General features: G+C 41.7%; 1 protein-coding gene across 1 annotated transcript in view; it reads right to left on the reverse strand.

The window, feature by feature from the left end:
- Nucleotides 1-3557: 3557 nt before the first annotated feature.
- Nucleotides 3558-18672, reverse strand: part of LOC138804457 (palmdelphin-like) — a 50092-nt gene continuing 34977 nt past the window's right edge. The window contains exons 4-8 of the mRNA XM_069988724.1: nt 11379-11493; nt 10726-10759; nt 10487-10600; nt 8294-9400; nt 3558-3846 (exon numbers count right to left, since the gene is read on the reverse strand). Coding sequence (XP_069844825.1) covers nt 3803-3846; nt 8294-9400; nt 10487-10600; nt 10726-10759; nt 11379-11493 — 1414 coding nt within the window. The 3' untranslated portion in view covers nt 3558-3802. The remainder of the gene's footprint in view (nt 3847-8293; nt 9401-10486; nt 10601-10725; nt 10760-11378; nt 11494-18672) is intronic.

Consider the following 18672-nt stretch of genomic DNA (forward strand, 5'->3'; position numbering starts at 1 on the left):
GTCTTACAGTATATACTAAGAAGAATTATCTTTTATATGTGATCTCTATTTCACATGTAAAAGATTACACTATCTAAGGGTTCCTGTGGAGTACCTCAATAGATTTTTAGGTTTTCAGCCAAACACTCATATGGTGATTACTAAGAGTTTCCTGCAAACCATACATCCCAAGTTTCAATGTCCACTGCCAGTAAGTAATGTCTAAGCAAGATCTGTCACACCAGGCTGCCTCTTCTGCAAAACCACTATGAACTTCAATAATGCAGTTACGCAGAGGCCCTGGGCATGGGGTGGAGGAAGAACCTGGTGAGGAGACCATCTGGAGAGGAAGGAAGCTACTTGAAGCAAACTCCTTGATGTTGATTTTTAACCTCAGGGCTGTGGCAGTCAGTGCAGACCCCAGGTAGCAGGGAATCCAGTGGCAAAACTGAACATTTTCTGGTTTAAGAGGTAAGAGGGCCAGGCGCTGGTGGCTATGCCTGTAAGCCTAACTACTCAGGAGGCTGAGATCTGAGGATTGGGATTCAAAGACAGCTTGGGAAGGAAAGTCCTTGAGACTCTTCTCTCCAATGAATCAATAGAAAACGGGAAGTGGCGCTGTGGCTCAAAGTGGTAGAGTACTAGCCTTGAGTGAAAAAGCTCAAGGACACTGCCCAGGTCCTGAGTTCAAGCCCCACAACTGACCAAAAAAAAAAAAAAAAAAAAGACCAGAGGACTGATGGTTAGTGCAGCTGCTGCTCCTAGAGGTAAGGTGGTATGATCCTGGAAACAAATGTTAGGAGGGGATTCTAAACCTTATTTGTCCATATCGTAGTTTGTCTCCTGGTCGCATGCATGGGTCTAATGAAAGAGCCCCGGGAAAACCTACAGCTCATAGGATAGTTAGATGAGTTACTCAGTATGTCCCCTGTGGTCCGAAGCATGAGAAGAGCCAATGGTGTCTCTACTGTGCCCGAGCAGCATATCCAGGTTTTAGCAAGGACACTCAGGCAACGGCAAGGAAGTCCAAGTCATCCAGGAGGGAGAGAAAGAAGACTATCATCTGTCCAGACATACCATAATCCTCTACCTGGCAAGTCCTCAGGAATCTGCTAAAACCAATACTGAAAGAGGTTAAGGAGACTACAAGGATGTTTCTAAACACTGCCAGTGAACAATCAAAAATTGGAAACTAGGAAAATAGAATCTGATTCATCATAACCTTGAAAAATTATTACTATTTTGTTGTGTTCGTATTGGAGTTTAAATCCTGAGCCTTGAATTTTGTGTTCTTGCTTAACTTTCTCTGCTCTACCTATTGAGCCACAGCTCCACTTTGAGCTTTTTGCTGGTTAATTGGAGATAAGCATCTCACAGACTTTCCTGCCTTGTAGCTTTGAACCTTGATCTTTGCATCTCAGCCTCTTACGCATCTAGGATTACAGGTGTGAGCCACCAGTACCTGTCCATACCTGCAAGAGAATAGGTTTAACAAATACAAGGCTCTACATGGAAACTTACAAAAGACACTTATGAAACTTACAAAAGAGACACATTTTCCAGTGTTAGAACCTGCAGAAGGACTTCAGCAACCAAGAGTTTTGCTTTGCTGTGTTCCTCTCCAAAAGGGGAAAAGAGTCAGTGTGGCATGACTTGATTAGCTGACCTGCAGCCTGGCCACCTAGTGGTAAGAACTTGCTCAGGGAAGAATGTGATGAAAATGACATTTCCCCTCCATGGTCTTCCCCCGAACCATCACTGCAGCCCAGTCATGGGAAAAACACCAGAAAATACAATAGTACACACTCTACAGACCAACTGCTGAATTCCTTGCCAACCACTTTCACCTCTTTTGAGGTCATATCACACACACACACACACACACACACACACACACACACACATACACACACACACACACACACACACACAGAGGGCAAGTCTGAACAATGATCACAACCAAGAGAGAGCTAAGGGAACAAGACAAGTAAAACCAACATGGCTGCCACCATGGGATCTTGGAATAGAAAAAGGACATCAGCTGAACACGAAGGACATCTGAGCACAGTGGGAATTTAGCTATGAGTGTTACTACTGCGCTGTTGTAAGAGACAGTAAGGTCATCACTTCTTATGTGAGCACAGCAGAAACAGGCGTTACTTAGTTGCCCCCATTTGTCTGAGGTGGACCCAATGCGTTGTCATACCCTGACACGTGCTGTGGAGATGGCAGTTTTGGACAATGGCTTTTGAAACCTTGAAGTTAAAGGATTATGACAGAAAACCGGCAGGCTCTGAGGCATGCTTGAAGAGCCCTATTTCCTGTAGCCATAAGGGCAGTGTGTGCTTCAAAGAAAGTCCATGCCGGACTCATAAAGCTGGTAGAGCCATGGTGAAAGCCAGGGTCAGGAAAGGGTAGGTGTCCCCTGGCCCTTGGGTTAGGGTGTTTATTCAAAAGACCTCAGAAACGTAAACTTGCTGATTGCCCAGAACACTCCATGCCAGCAGAGGGCGATCTCTCCTGGGCAATACAAACTAGCACGAATCTGGATGGAGGACAGATAGCTAAGGCTAGGAATGAGAGAAGAGAATTTACTGACCCACGTATATGCTTCAAAGCAGGATTGATTTAAAATCTTGGCAAAGAACACAGGGATAATACGATATGCCTCCCTCCCCTATTTTTCTTATTGTGGTACTAGGGTTTGAATTCAGGGCCTCATGCTTGGTAGGCAGTCTACCATAGGAATAACATGCTATATGTCCTCTTCTTAGTCCTTCCCCACCCTGCCACCCCATCCCTTGCATTACCACAGTTTGAACTCGGTCTTGTACTTCCTTAGTTTGCTTGCTCACATGGTTCTCTACCACTTGAACCATGCCTCCAGCCCATTTTTGCTAGTTATTTTGGAGATGAAATCTTATAAAAGTTTCTGCCTGGGCAGACTTGGAACCATAAATCTCTGAATTTCAAACTCTCGAGTAGCTAGGATTCAAGTCAGAAAGTCACCAGTGTTCAACTCTTACTAGTTTTAATATAACCTAACTTGTCCCCATAGACCAGATTTGTGCTCTTAGAGAACGTCAGAATTTCTTAATCAGCTCCCTTCGGTCATAATGGGTCATGGGGTTCACACTGAGCTGAGTGAAAAAGAAGGGCGATAATCTGAGAAGAATAAATATGGCTGGTTCACCACTGGTCAGCATTGGGCAAGCTGGCAAGACAACACCAACACGAATCTCCAAGTATGAGGTGAATGATTACATGCATCTTTTGGTTGAGTTTCTACCAAGCCAGTCTCACTCCTAGGTCTTTCACAAGTGGGCACACTTGCCTGACCGTTTACACAATTGCTTTGCAACGTGTGTACTTGTCAGAGGTGAAAATGAATATTTCTGTAACGAGGTATAAAGGTCTTTCCATTTTGATGCTAGCCAAGTTACAATGCCAGTTAATGTTACACAGATGAGATATTCTAAATAGCTTTATTCTTAAGTTTATCAAGCTCTTGGCAGAAATACTTTGGTATCAATGCAGCAAAAATAATGTTGGTCCCCCTCCCTCCCTCCCCACCCCGTCCTTTGCTGAATCATTGGAAAAGTTAAACGTTGATTTTTTTTTTCCTCTAGGTTTCCTTCTTTGGAATTTTTCCACAAATAATGACTACCATTTATTCACATGGCTTAAAACGAGTATAATTATAATTATTTTTGAACATTAGGATAAAAGAAAAAGAAGCAAAAAAAAAAAATATCCAGAAGAGAAATCTGCCGACATTTCTTAGTTTCTTCTCTGCAGGAAGTTTCCAGAGGTGGCACTGACTTTAGATCACTTTTTTCCCAAGCTTGGCCATTCTCATCCTTAACGCTGTAGATTAAAGAAAAACATAGGGTTATATATATTAAAAAATCTTCATTGTTACTCTAAATGACTATTTCTTAGAAGGCAGGAAAGTTTAGAACATACCTCAGACGGTTTTATCCGATCATGTAAGCATTGTTTGAGTAGCACAGAAAGACAGTAGAAATAATTAAGCTATGGTTAACTTAAGGCCGAAGCAGGTTCAGAACTAGAAGGAACCTATTTCTACAAAGATTAGAAGAATTAGTAGAGCAAGCACAGTACACATGGAATGAATACAGAATTAGCTCACACTCTTTCAACTAGACACAGACAGACATTTCTTAGGTCAATGACTGTATTTTGCACATGTTCTTAGCTCAGTACTACTACAAAAAAGATATTAACATTTCAGTTATATTTAGGTTATTTTTGAGCTCATTAAAAGTGGTTGTCCAACAGGTGGGCACTGGTGGCTCCTGCCTGTAATCCTAGCTACTTAGGAAGCTAAGATTTAGGGACTGTGGTTCAAAGCCCACCTGGGCAGGAAAGTCCATGAGATGCTTATCTCTCGTTAATGACCAAAATGCCAGAAGTGGAAGTATTAAGTGGTAGAGCAACATCAGGCAAGTGAGACGCTGGGCCACTGGTGGCTCATGCCTGTAACCCTAGCTACTTAAGAGTCTCAGATGTGAGGATTGAGGTTTGAAGCCAGCTGGGAGCAGAAGAGTCGGCGAGACTCTTATCTCCAATTAAGCACCAAAAACAGCTGTGGCTCAGGTGGTAGAGAGCTAACCTTGAGCAAAAATGCTGAGGGATAGTGCCCAGGAACCGAGTTCAAGCCCTCGTACCAGCACACAGATAAAAACATTGTGATAAAATAAATATGCCTACAAATCTGCTGCTGATAGGCTGGCTGTAGAAAGCGTTTTTAGATTGCCAATTTGAATGTGTAACACCCTGTCTCAGGCCTTAATGTTTAAGACAGCAAGGTATAGATAGCTGCTTTGGTCACATTCAGAACTGCAAGGCACTGATTTAATAATCACTTTAATGATGTCTTGTTCCATTCATGTGTAATGGTCCAAGAACAAGCTATTTTTTTTTTTTTTACTAAATGCATGATTTTGTTTAATGAAACAATAAGGCATATTTTCTCATTTCTCTACCATTTATTAGCTATCCATTAGCCAAAGAAATGACCCTATCTCTAAGAAGGCCTTTTGTATAAATAGAAGGAGGGATGGAAGACCAATCTTGGAACACCCCTGTGATCCTTTCTATCATCCTTCCACTTGCATATAAAATACTTTCATTTCACTGAAGTTAGAGGGCATTATTTCCCTTGCAACTTGACACTTGACTCGGTCACATTTCTTGTGACCGCATCTGGATTTAGGATGGATGGAGAGAATCTCCTTTGCTCTGTGGCCCAGAGGAGAGGCTGTGGTTTTGCCCAGCAGGAGGGTGACAGAGGAAGGGGCACGGAGGCTTCATCAAACTTCCCTTCTTAGTTTTTATGGACCTCCACATCACCAGTGGCAAAACTGAGCAGTCAGGGCCTTTTGAAAGGTCTCTTTTAAGGCTGGAGCAAAATCACCTTGTGATTCTGTGAATCAGGTATACCTCTGTGTGTCTGGACATTTGGTAAAGTTTGTTAGTCAGCGTTCCTGTCTCTCCTTCCTTCAAGCCAATGGCAGGTGGAGATGGTATGGATTCCCAGGAAAGCACGCTGGCAATGGTGCAGCAGCTAACAAGCCCCACCTTCTGTCCCCATAGCAACTGGGACACCTTAGAGGAAGAGAGCTTCTGTCCTTTCTCTCCTTCCTGGATCCCATTGGCTGCCACAAGGCTGCCAATTCCAGCATGAAAAGCTGAGGCTTCCCATCTTCATCTTGGAATCCCATTCCTGTCTCTCAAAGGGCAGCATGGAGCTAGACCTGCCATTGACAGGGGGCTGCCAGCTATGTGGCTGGCAGGCCCCTGGGAGGTAGTGGGGATCCCAGGAAAAACTTTCTGGGGGTCATACAATGGCAGACATGTCTGGGCATTGAGCTGTATCTTAGTCTATAGCTATGCTATCATTACATGAGCACAAGGCATGACATTGCCTCAAATTGTGTGTGTGTGTGTGTGTGACCCAAAATTGAACTAGAAAATTTTTGTCTTCAGAAAAATCAAGTGTCCACAGTCCTATACTTTTTCTTGCATGCGGCTTGCCAAATTAAAAAAAAATCACTTTATTTAATTAGTGTTAGTACTAAGGATTAACTCAAGGTCTTGGCTTTACTCATGGCTTGTGCTCTACTGCTTGAGCCACATCTTCACTTCCCAACTTTTTGCTGGTTAGCTGGAGATTAGAGTCTCTGGCTGACTTGGAACCTCGATCCTCAGATCTCAGCCTCCTGAGTAGCCAGGATTACAGGTGTGAGTCACTGGTATACAGCCAAAACATTGCCTTTTAGATAAGGTTTTTTCAAGTGTATTTATACCAAGGGAAAAGAAACAAAAAAGTTTAAATTATTATGCCTGCTGGGACTATTTCTATTTGATAGGAGACCTATTCTATAAATAGAGGAATTGAATTAAATGGTGGCTTTTCCAGTATCAGAAGCATTCTCAGAGGGCTGTGGTAAGATCTGTGCATGTGGAATGAAAGTACCCTGGGAGCTGTGTCTTCTGTACATATGGAGACCCCCTTCCCCCCAGGATAGGAGACTTACGTTTTATGTATTTTAAAAACTCATTTCAATTTATCAGCTCTGAAATACGTGTTTGGAGTTGGAAAACAGGGATGTAAAACAATGCCACGATGGAATGTAGAGCATTCTGTTTGTACTGGACTTAGATTGATAGCACAGAACTGTGTATTGTTACTTTGTCTCCAATAGGTTTTCCTGTTTTCACTATTCTAGTTCAGTCCCAGTGGTTAGTGTTGTCTGGAAATGTTAGTCACTTCCGGCCATTTTTCTTGAGGGTAAATGTGTTAACATGGTTTGGGGCTGCTTGAGAGGAGCTGGCTAGTACCCACACTTAAAAAGGGAGATTATTATAATTATTAATAATAATTATTATTTGCGGATAATGTCATGGCTGTTGGCCATATTGACTGTGTTTTCTTTGGTAGAAGTCTCCTGTATTGTTTTAAAAATGAATTTAAGATGCAAAATGTGATCAGCAAACAAAGCTCCTTCTCAAAACAGAAAGAAATTTAGTATTCTTTGGTTTCCATGGTCATTTCCAATGAATGAGGAAGATAATCAAGGTGGACACATCTCCCAAGATTACAAATGCTTCAGATTCCTAATTTTCAAATTCTAACACCTAATTTAACTCCTGTAAAGAATGAGAGAGGACTCCTTTTTATTGTATTATTAGCAACCCCAGATTGGCTTTAGGGTTTATTGATGAAGAACTACCTTGAATTATTAAGACACTGACATTCTTCTATAACAGGTCTATTTGGGACTAGCTAGTACTTAATATTTATTGCTGTTTGATGAGACTTCTTTAATTAGAGGCATTTAAAATTACTAACCCTTTCTAACATCCCAGTACCTGTAAGTTTGATTTACATTTTCAGTTGTGATAAACACAGATATTCTAATTTATGTGGTCAGGTTCTTGTTTGTTTGTTTTCTCTAAATGATAGTAGAATGTGATATTTCAGTGATATTAAGGAATCTAAAATTGAAGAGCTATCAAGTTGGTAGGAAAAATATTCAAATTATACTTCATTCAATGTCAAGATAATTAAATAGCTACAAAGCTATAGAAACTTCATAGACAATGGGAAATGCAAATAATAAAAAAGAAGAAAAAATATGCTAAGTTAGAGAAGACTAAAGTAAAATGTTATAGGTAGCTGATGTAAGAGAAATGGACTTTCTGTTTCAAAAATGTAGACATATTAAGGAAATAATATTAGTAAGACTATAAAAAGTACAGAGAAACAAGATAGTACAGAGAAGTAGCAAAATACCCTGAAAATATTTTCCCACCTTGTATTTTCTCGCAAAGTTAAGGCAAATTGTTAACTTATGTAGAGAGTTTAAATCATGTCGAGGCACAAACAAGAAATTGTCATCCAGTTCTGCTGGGGAAAGATGTGTCACCAGTGACCTAACTTAACAGCAACTCAGCACACATTCACACACAGAATTAAGCCATAACAGACAACTTTCAAGTGAGTACGCAACCAACCCAACTTCCAAATAAGGCAACAATTCTTTCTGCTTTCTTTATCTTTGGAAGTGACTTAAGCCGTTTACCGTGGTGATTATAGTTCAGATCAGCATGAATAGAGGCTGTCTGTGTGTATTAGTCTATGAGGTTGACCAAAGAAGCTAAGAGAGAGAGAAAGAGAGAGAGAGAGAGGGTTGGGTAACACAGAGAGACTGTCACATGACGGTCACATGACTAGACATTGGTCACATGACTAGACAGCAATGGCAGACCTTGTCATTTTTATTACCTGTTAAAGATGGATCCTCTGTCCCATCTCCCATGATAGAAACATCATGAGGGGACTGGCGGACAGGGCTGCCCAACCTCTCTTCTTGCTCTTTCAGAGAGATGGAATTTTTGTGGGGAGATTTGTGGTGTGTGTTGTTCTCCTGAGGACTCACTTCAGATCTCTTTCTTGGAAGTGGTGTTGGTTTGGCTGGCTGGTAAACTTGACTACAGGGAGCTATGGGATGGTAGGAAGGCTGCTCCTCTTCTCCATCCTCTTCTTCCTCCCCCTCATCATCAATCACCACCAGCTCCGCATGGATGATTCCATCATACCCACTCAGCAGCTTCTTTCCTTCTTCATTGTCTTCGGCCTGCTGATAGCCCATGAAAATCATTGTAACCGGCTCGCTGTCTTCCATGTCCGAAGGCAACGAGTGGACAATGTTATACCTGACATCTTCTTCCTCCTCTTCCTGGCAAGTGGGCGAAGAACCCTGGGGTTCTGACTGCCCAACTCTTGCTTTGCTGGGGTTCAGCTTGGTTCTTGGGGAAGGTAAATGCTTGTCCTGGATCATGTTTGCTTCCTCCCAAGGAGACATCAGCCTCTTGGGTGGGATGTGGGTTGTCTCTTCTGCTTCTTGTGTCATTGATCGAGGGTGAGGTGTTGGTCTCCCTGGGCTGAGATGATGGAAATCATTGCTTCTTTTCTCACAAAGTCCATTTTCCATCGTGTGTATGTGTTCATTTGCCTCATGCGCCAGTCCATTGGCTTTCATCTTTGTCCTTTCTTGGAAGTTTGGTCCAGGGGATCCCTTTTCTCTCTGTGGGGTTGTTGGCCTGCAAAATGGGTTGGCATAGACAGGCTCGTGGTACTCAGTTGGTGATTTTGAGTTTCTCTCCGAGGCTTGTCTTAAAAGTTCCTCCACTTCTACTGGGGCCAGGCCGTCTGTGCCATTGTGAGCTTCGCTGGGATTTGTGCCTACTGCATAGACCGACTTCTGCCCGTCATCATACACTTTGATGCCCGCGCCTTTAAAATCATCAGATGGGAGGGGTATGGAAGACAGAACAGTGCTTTCTCCAGTCTTTAAATCTTTCTCGACTTTGATTTCCATGGCGTACAAAGCTGTTAAGAGAGAAATTCCATCTTTGGCTTAATGATATAACATTTTCTTTTATGAACTAGCTTACTTCTACAGTGCTTATTTTTATCGTGCCCCTTTCCCTCTCCCCCTATTCTCTTTTCCCCCCAAATACTGGGATTTGAACTTGGAGCTTTGTTCTTGTTAGAAGGATGCTCTACTGGTTTAGCCAAGCCTCCAACCCTTTCTACTTTTGCTATTTTTTTTTTTTTTTTTGTCGGTCATGGGGCTTGAACTCTGGGCTTGGGGCCTGTCCCTGTGCTCTTCATCTCAAGGCGAGCGCTCTACCACTTGAGCCACAGTGCCACTTCCGGTTTTCTAGTGCTTTATTGGAGATAAGAGTCTCACGGACTTTCCTGCCCAGGCTGGCTTTGAACCTCGATCCCCAGATCTCAGCCTCCTAAGGAGCTAGGATTACAGGTATGAGCCATTGGCGCCCTGCTTACTTTTGCTATTTTTAAAAAAAGGATCTTCTGTTTATGTTATGGAAGCCAACCTGGTCCTCACTCCTACTATTTGCTTTCCACGAACTGTTGGGATGTCAGGTGTGTCTTACCTTACCCAGCTTTTTGTTGGTTGAGATGGGAAGGCTGGCCACATGAGTTCATGAACTGGCCTCACACCTTGCCTGAACTAGCCTCACACCTCAATTCTCCAGGTCTCATCTTCCTGAATAGTATTACAGTCATGAGCTGCTTGAGTGCCAGGCACAAGTGGCCTTTTTAACATCCTGATTTTAGTCATTCGTTCTATAATGATCCATATTATAATAAATTATTTTCTAGGTTAAAAGTGTATTAAATTTTGGGGAAAAAATGGGCGGCCTGCAGAAGAGAAACCAGATGCATCCAAACCCTCTTTCCAATGAATAAACTCAACAAGTCAGACGCTACCTCTTCTGTACTTTGTCTAAATGTTTTCCCTACTATTTCCTAACTAAAGAAACGATAGGTCCCTCCTGATGTGTAATATAGAAGCAGTAGGGATACGATGTTACGGCAAGCTGCCAATAACTGACACTATAAAACATGAAACCTAGAAGCTGGCATTGAGCACAACTGGTTATTTACCTTTTCGGTTTTGTTCGTCATCCTCTATGCCTTCACTTCTTTCCTTCCTTAATCTGGAAGGTATGTAGGATTTTGGAAGGTCAGGGATATTAGCATAGATGTCCTCAATTGACTCTGTGAAAGTTGATGTAAGTTCAAATTACGTTTAGCTTTTTAAAAAAATAATAATATAAAAATTTCTGTGAATTTATGAAAAAAATATTCTAGTTAGACGTGAACTAGGTTGACCAGAAACATACCTCCTGGTGTTTCTTCTTTCTCCACCTTTACAGACTGTAAGGAAAAAATGCATTCTCCATGATTAATTCAGTTTCAAAAATAAAAGCTACATGTGGAAACAATTTTGGGAAAAATTATGTATTACTTGTGGATTGATTTGGGAAGGTATCATAGTTTTAAAATCAAGCTGTGAGCTTGTGGCTCAGGCCTGTGATGGAAGGATTTCAGTTTGAAGCCAGCACAGGCAGGAAAGTCTGTGAGACTCTTTTAAAAAAATTACTCTGTAGGCCATGGGGCTTGAATTCAGGGCCTTTGTGCTGTCCCTGAGCCTCTTCGTTCAAGGCTAGTGCTCTACCACTTTGAGCCACGGTACTTCCCAGTTTTCTGGAGGTTAATTGGAGATAAGAATTTCACAAGTTTCCTGCCTGGGCTGGCTTCGAACCATGATCCTCAGATGTCAGTCTCCTGAGTAGTAAGGATTACAGGTGTGAGCCACTGGCACCCACTTCAGTGAGATGCTTATTTCCAATTAATCACAGAAAAAAGCCGGAAGTGGTGCTGTAGCTCTAGTGGTAGAGCACCAGCTTTTAGCAAAGCGAGCTCAGGGACAGAAGCCAAGCCCAGAGTTCAAGCCCCAGGACTGGCAAAAAAAAAAAAATCTGTTATGACTCACTCTTATGATGTCTTCTGTTGTTCGTTCTATTGATTTTAGTTTCTTTAAAATTGCTTCTTCTTTGGTTGAGATTTGCAGTTCATCCCTTTCAAGATCTTGAATCTCTTTCTCAAGTCTGAAACATCGGAAAAGTGTTATTAACAAGGTTTTTCTTTATTGTTGTTAATGTACTATGTGAAGTTATTTCTTTTTTCTTGCGTTTTTCTTTCTTTTTTCCCATACGGTTTATCTGTATTTCACTTTGGTACCCTATATGTTGTATATACATTTATATGAATTAGGGAAGGGAAGGGAACCACAAAATGGTGAGACAAGGGCTGGGAAGGTGGCTCAGTGGTAGAGCGCTTGCCTTGCATGCATGAGGCCCTGGGTTCGATTCCTCAGCACCACATAAGCAAAAAGAAAAAAGCCGGAAGTGGCACTGTGGCTCAAGTGGTAGAGCGCTAGGCTTGAGCTGAAGGGCTGAGGGACAGCACCCAGGCCCAGAGTTCAGGCCCCATGACCGGACCCAAAAAAAAAAAAAAGGTGAGACAAAGGACAAAAGGTGAACCAATGCAACAGTGATACTCACAAGACACTATGTTGGAAATGAACTTTACAGCTTGGGGGGTTGAGAGGAGGGAAAATGGGAGAAAAATGAGGGAAGGGGTAATTAGTGTTCGACAATAACTGTATTCACTACCTTAGGTATGTAACTGTAACCCCTCTCTGTACATCACCTTGACAATAAAATTAATTAAAAATTGCCTAATATGGTGTGTATACAGAATTCTCAAGTGTTTCATCTCCATATTAGAATTCTCCTTAGATATTTCATGTCAGCCAGGGGCTAGTAGCTTGCAGCTGTAATCTTAGCTACACAGGAGATTGAAATTAGAGGATTGTGGTTTGAAGCCCGACTGGGTAGTTAAATCTGAGAGACTCTTCCATCAACAAGCTGGGAAGTGGAAGTATGGCTCAAGTGGTAGATTGCTAGTCTTGAGTGAAAAAAACCTAAGCAACAGGACTTGTGTTTTAAGCCCCAATATCAGCAAAAATAAAAATAAAAAATGAATGTCAGTAGTGTCACACTTAGCATCAAGAGGGTAGAGATCATAATTGACATCTCTTGGTGTTCATGAGTCCAACATACAGATCTATCTATCTATCTATCTATCTATCTATCTATCTATCTATCTATCTATCTATCTCTATATATCTGTTATCAACTCACTTAATACATAAATGATACTTGGAAAAATTTTGAGTTCAAATAATTAAAAATCTTTTTTTAGGTGTAGGGACTTCTTAGATAAATTCTTTGACCATTGTAATATTTTCTTTACTGCAGTTACTAATGTTAATTTCCAGTGATAATTTCTTTTATTAAGAGACTTCAAGTTTAAACATCTACCAAAAGACATGGTATATTTGTAATTCTATGGTCACTCACTATGTCTCTCACTCTAGTCTCTCTATAAAATATTTGAACAAGAAATTACAATTATCCAACTTGATTTCATAATCCTAGTTATTTCATATGTAAACTCTGAATGTATCCTAATATTGGAGATGACACTGTTTCAAGATGAAAAGATGGGAACTGACCCAAATCTAGTTCAATTGTTACAGAAATGTATTTTTTTGGGGAAGGGGCAGTGAATGGAAAGTGGCATAAATGTGGCCTGACAATGTGTTAGGAAAGAGACAGATTGAAACTGGACTGTTGTCACCATTTGGAGCTGGTAACTAGGGTAAAGTGCCATGTCAGATCCAAATGAACTCCAGGGGGTGCCATCGAGACCCTATTCTGTATATAATTGTCAGTTTTCTTGGCTTCCTTCTTGAAGATGGTCATGGGCCTGGCAATTCCAGGATCCTGGGCTATTGTAAAAGCCTATCACATGATCTATTTGGTCATTCGACTCATTGCTTCATCTCCAGAGTTCTGATACAGTTTCTGGCCAATTATAGCCTCGTGTGTGTGTGTGTGTGTGTGTGTGTGTGTGTGTGTGTGTGTGTGTGTGTGTGTGTGTGTGTGTGTGTGTGTGTGTGTTTGTGTACTGGGGCTTGAACTCAGGGCTTGGTGCTGTCCCTTAGCATTTTCATTCAAGACTAGTGCTGTACCACTTGAGCCACAGCTTCACTTCGGCTTTTGGTTGGTTCATTGGAGATAAGTCTCATAGACTTTCCTGCCCAAGCTGGCTTCCAACTGTGATCCTCAGATCTCGACCTCACAGTAGCTAAGATTACAGGTGTGAGCCAATGGCACCCAGCTTGGGAAGTGTTTTGTTTTGATTTAAATTTAAACTTCTTTTAGAGGTCTAGGTGGCTCACTCTCTAACCTTCACCTGACTACTTTTCAGCTGATGCCTGAACATTTTCTAAAGTGCTGCCCTTCCCAGCTTTGGGAAGGATAACCTTTCAGAGTGGGAACTGAGCTCTTTTAAGTGCTGATTCAGTCTGATGAGAAGCCTGCAGCAGAGAAAAGAGAGATAGATCTCGTTTGGGATGAGTTAGTGCCACTCACAGTTTCTAAGAGATGGCTGAGAGGCCTCCTAACGCAATGTGGATAAGCAGAGGACAGAAAGAAAGATTTGTGATGCTACCCATGATTGGCATCTTTCTTCTCCTTGCCTATTTTCTGGGGAAAAGGAGGGTTATTTTCTAGTGTTCCCTAGCTTTCGTTCCATGCCTTGTGATATTAACAAGCTACCTTAGTCAACACAAGATAATATCCCCAGTCCAATTCCAATTTTGCGATTTCTTTTTTGTCTTAGAGAAAAGGACAGCAGTATATTCATGCTGGATGTGTTAGGAAGAAGTTATTTCAGAAGGCAAAATGTCCATTGATCTCAGTTTTGGTGGAGTTTGCCACGAGGGGTCAAACAGAGCAGAACTCATGGGGAGGAAGGAGGAACCACAGAATCACTAACTTGATGCAAAAGTTTGAACCCTACCCTTCAATTTTGGCTACAGCAATGATCAACACGCATCGCACGGTGACATTACACCACACACTGGCCTACTTTGCAACTACTTACAATCACCGTCATATCTGACAGAAGCAAGTTGGGAGCCTAGACAGGCAGCCATCCCTGATCTCTTGGGCAGCCTGGGGCAGGGGAGGATTTGAAGACAGACCTCACAGGATCTGAGTCTTAATCCTGCCCCATCAGCCACTGTGCAAACAAAGTTTAACTTTTCAAGTTGGTTCTTAGGAACAGGAGTATAAAAGGATGCCTTACTTTTCATGATAGTAACATGAACAGTAAGGAAAGTACTGAGACCTGTTACCCCAGGGTAATCTTTCTGTCCTAAGCTACATTTTGTTTTGAGGGGCTGGACATTTTTTGGTCCGGGAGCCAGGCAATTTCATCAGGATTACATTTCTTTTCTAGGTGCCTAACTTTGGTTCTATTTTTATTATTTCCTTTATTTAATTTCTATTTCCTCCTCTGCTTTTTCCTCCCCCTCCCCCCTTCCTCCGTCCTCTTTCTTCTTCTATTTTGTGTCCATAACTAGGGCTTGATCTCAGGGGCCTGACCATTGCATTTCTGCACAATGCTGGCACTCAGCCACTGGAACCGCAGCTAAACTTCATGGCTTTTTGCTGGCTAATTGGAGACATTACTGCCATGGCTGGCATCAAACTATGATTCTCAGATCTCAGCCTCCTGAGTAGCTAGGATTACAGGTGTGAGGCACTGGTGCTTACTGTCTATCTATCTATCTATCTATCTATCTATCTATCTATCTATCTATCTATCTATCTATCTATCTATCTGTTAATTAGACTGAGACTTGAACTCGGGGCCTTGTACTCCTGCTTGACTGTTTCTGCTTAAAGCTGGTGTTCTACCACTTAAACACCACTTCCATTTCTGGCTTTTTTTGCTGTTATTTGGAGATAAGAGTTTCTCAGATCTGTCTGCCTTGCCTGGCTTTGGACCACAATCCTCAGATCTCATCCTCCTGAGTAGCTGGAATTACAGGAGTGAGCCACCAGCACCTGGCTGGTTCTTTGGTTCTTTGTTGACCACTGTTTCCTTAAGAGTCTGGGGCTTACTAAATTAATATATTTTAAAGCAGGTTTTTCTTTTGTGGGGGGAGGGAGGGGTTTGGATACAAGCCAAATTCTGGAATTGTGTCTTAATATATCAAGCTGGCTATCACAATTTGACTTTTTTTTTTTTTTGCCAGTCCTGGGGGGGTGGGCCTGGGCACTGTCCCTGAGCTTCTTTTGCTCAAGGCTAGCACTCTATCACTTGAGCCACAGCGCCACTTCCAGCTTTATCTGTTTATGTAGTACTAAGGAATCAAAGCCAGGGTTTCATTCATGCTAGGCAAGCACTCTGCCACTAAGCCACATTCCCAGCCCTACAATTTGGTTTTAATATTGCAATTTGAAAACCTCCAATAAATTATGTTTACGACCAGCTTTTCACTGTGCACATACTTTGGAAGGCCTGATGACTTACATCTCTGTAGCTCTTGCCTTCCTATTAAAAAGCCAGGATTGTACCCCAATAGAGCACCAGGGCTAGTTTCTCTGGATAGCCTGAGTCAGGTGTTAGGTTGGGGAGGGCTATGAGGACATACCTTGGAGACCAGTTGCGAGGTTCTAGAATCACCACCCTCCCTCTTTCTTCAAGCTACACAATTTTGAGGCACAAAAGCTGTCAGAAGGTTGTTGCCTTCAGCTCATGTTGTGGAGAGTGGCACACAATTCTGTGTCTCTTTTTTCTTAGGGATAGAGATTGCCTTTCCTTTCTTCTTCATCAAATCTTGAAACAGCTAGAAGTAACTGACAGGTTTCTGCATTTTATGAGATTTCCTCTGAAGGAGGTCCTCCCCCTGCTCTCTCCCCCGACTCCCCATTTTTTTGTGCTGGTAGTGGGGCTTGAACTCAAGGCCTAGGCACTGTCCTTGAGCTTTTTTTTTAAAACTCAAGTTTGATGCTCTACCAGTTGAACCATACCTCTTCTTCTAGCTTTTTTGGTGGCTAATTGGAAATAAAAGTCTCATGGACTTCGCTGCCCTGGTTTTGAACCTCCATCTTCAGATCTGAGTGGCTAGGATTACAGATGTGAACCACTTGTGCCCGGCTAAGAAGCACATTTTAAAGCAAAAGAGTTTCTTCCAGCCCTACTAGAAAACAGAAAATGAGCCCCTAGCAAAGCTAACACGATTGGCTTGCATATTAATCTTTCCAAACTTCACTTTTCTCATTTGGGAAATAATAATGATGTTCTCCAAGGACTGTAAGGTAATGGAGATCTTTCTAAGTCCCTAGCACAGGACTTGGAATAGATCCATGGCTTAATAAAGATTAGTTTTATCCTTTCTTTTCAGTCTGCTGGGGAAAGGAAGGACATTTGTGACAGTCCCTATCAGGTCCAAACTTTATCTTCAACGTTAACACATTGATTTTTAGAGCCAGCATGGTACATGCACAACTTCAGGTACACAACCTAGCCTTGAAAATAATCTTCTAGATAGAAACCCTTGGCACTACTCAAGCATTATCCGAATTGTTACAATATGCATGATGGCACCTACTTCATTACATGGTGGCAGGAAGAACAGTTCTTCTTTCTGACACTAAGTCTCCTGCTCCTAAATCCATCCTCCCCCTTTCTTTTTACTAATAGAGCTCTCTGAGTTTTGTGCATTCCTGGTTATCTTGCTATAGAATACATTTTCTGCTCTCCATGTAGTTAGATAGTGCACTTGACTCATTTCTGGCTGGTAAGAGCTTCACAGAGGTGACATCTGCAACTTTTAGGTCATATCCTTAAAATAGAGCGGCGTGCCCTCCATTTATCTTCCCCTTCCTAAGTTGGAATGCAGATACGGCAGCTGGCTGTTTTAGAGAATATCCTGCCAAAGGCATCGAGGGAGTAGCAAGCCACAGGACAGAGAGAGGGGGTTCTGTACACGCTGATTCTTGCATTTCTTCCACTTAGGAGTTTTGTGTGAGAAAGAAATAAGATGTTCACATGCCTTTATATGACTGAACTTAAGACTCTTTTAAGGCAGCAGAACTAGTATGCTCACTATTGTATCACTTGATGGGGGAATGAATTATGTGTGGCAGATTCTGTGAGTTTTTTTAAAGTACTTTTTCCTCCATTGATTTTTCAGAATTACTCATTTCTATCTTGCATTTCAGGTAGAACAGAAAAATTAACCCGTTTTTGCTCTTAGTAGTGAAGACAGTTTCTACGTTCCTAAGGGATATATAAAATTGGACAAGTTATGTTGACACCTAACTTTTTTGTCTATGTTTTATATTAGAGAAATAGACTCTGGAGAGCTCAAATAGTTAAATGCTTTAGGAAGACTAAGTCAAAGCTCCACAAAATAAATACCAGGAAATGGGTACTTGTGGGTGGGGAAGAGGGCAGGGGAGCGGGGAATGGCACCAAGGGGGGAGGGGTAGAAGAATGAAGGTGGGAAAGGAGGGAGAATTCATAGTAAATACCACAGGATCCATAGAAAGAAGGGAAGGGGAGGGTTGAAGGAGGTGAAGACGTTGAAGGGATGACCCAGATCAAGGTGCATTGTACACATAATCTACTTTGTTAAATGATAACAATGTAATACCTATCCTAAAAATTAAGGAAAGTGAGGGAAGGGGTGGGTTGGGAGGGATGGGTGAGAATGTTGAAAGGGTGATGTTGATCAAGATGGCACTGTTTCCATCAATCACGTTCACTGGCAACTCCTTTGTACAATGACTTCAAGGTAATGAAAATATTCAAAAAATGGCCAAAATATTCACTAGTAATATTAAATGGCTAAGATGTCAATGAAAAGGAAACATCTTTTTATTTTTTTTTCCTTTCACTGGTAAGCTCAACTAATCATCTCTGGAAACTTGGTGGACACTACTGAATGCACTTAGTTCTCCACAACCCCCCCCCATTCCACCTTTTTTCTTTTCTTTTCTTTTTTTTGGTACTGGTGTTTGAACTCAAAGCTTCTTTCCTACTTGAGCCACAACACCAAGCTTGTAATCAGACAAGCATGAAGGTAGGGTGTCAGTCATTTGTAATGGGCAGATGAGTTGTTACTAATGAGCTAGAGGTTAAAGAGATGGTCAAGCCAAACTATATTTTTCAATAAAACTTCACGATATAATATCCAAGTAGAAGGTAGCTAAATTTGGAGCCTCACAAATGGTTAAATCAAGCATTAAGCTTTAATTGAGGACTAATTACCTATCAATTATAATTATAGTTCATTTCACTAAGCTCTAAAAGATGAAGAATACTTGTATGCACAGACACCTCGGTGAAAACAAGAAATG

The sequence above is a fragment of the Dipodomys merriami genome, unplaced genomic scaffold, assembly GCF_024711535.1.
Source record: "Dipodomys merriami isolate MVZ:Mamm:240054 unplaced genomic scaffold, mDipMer1.0.p SCAF_365, whole genome shotgun sequence".
In the NCBI taxonomy this organism is placed as follows: Eukaryota; Metazoa; Chordata; class Mammalia; order Rodentia; family Heteromyidae; genus Dipodomys; species Dipodomys merriami.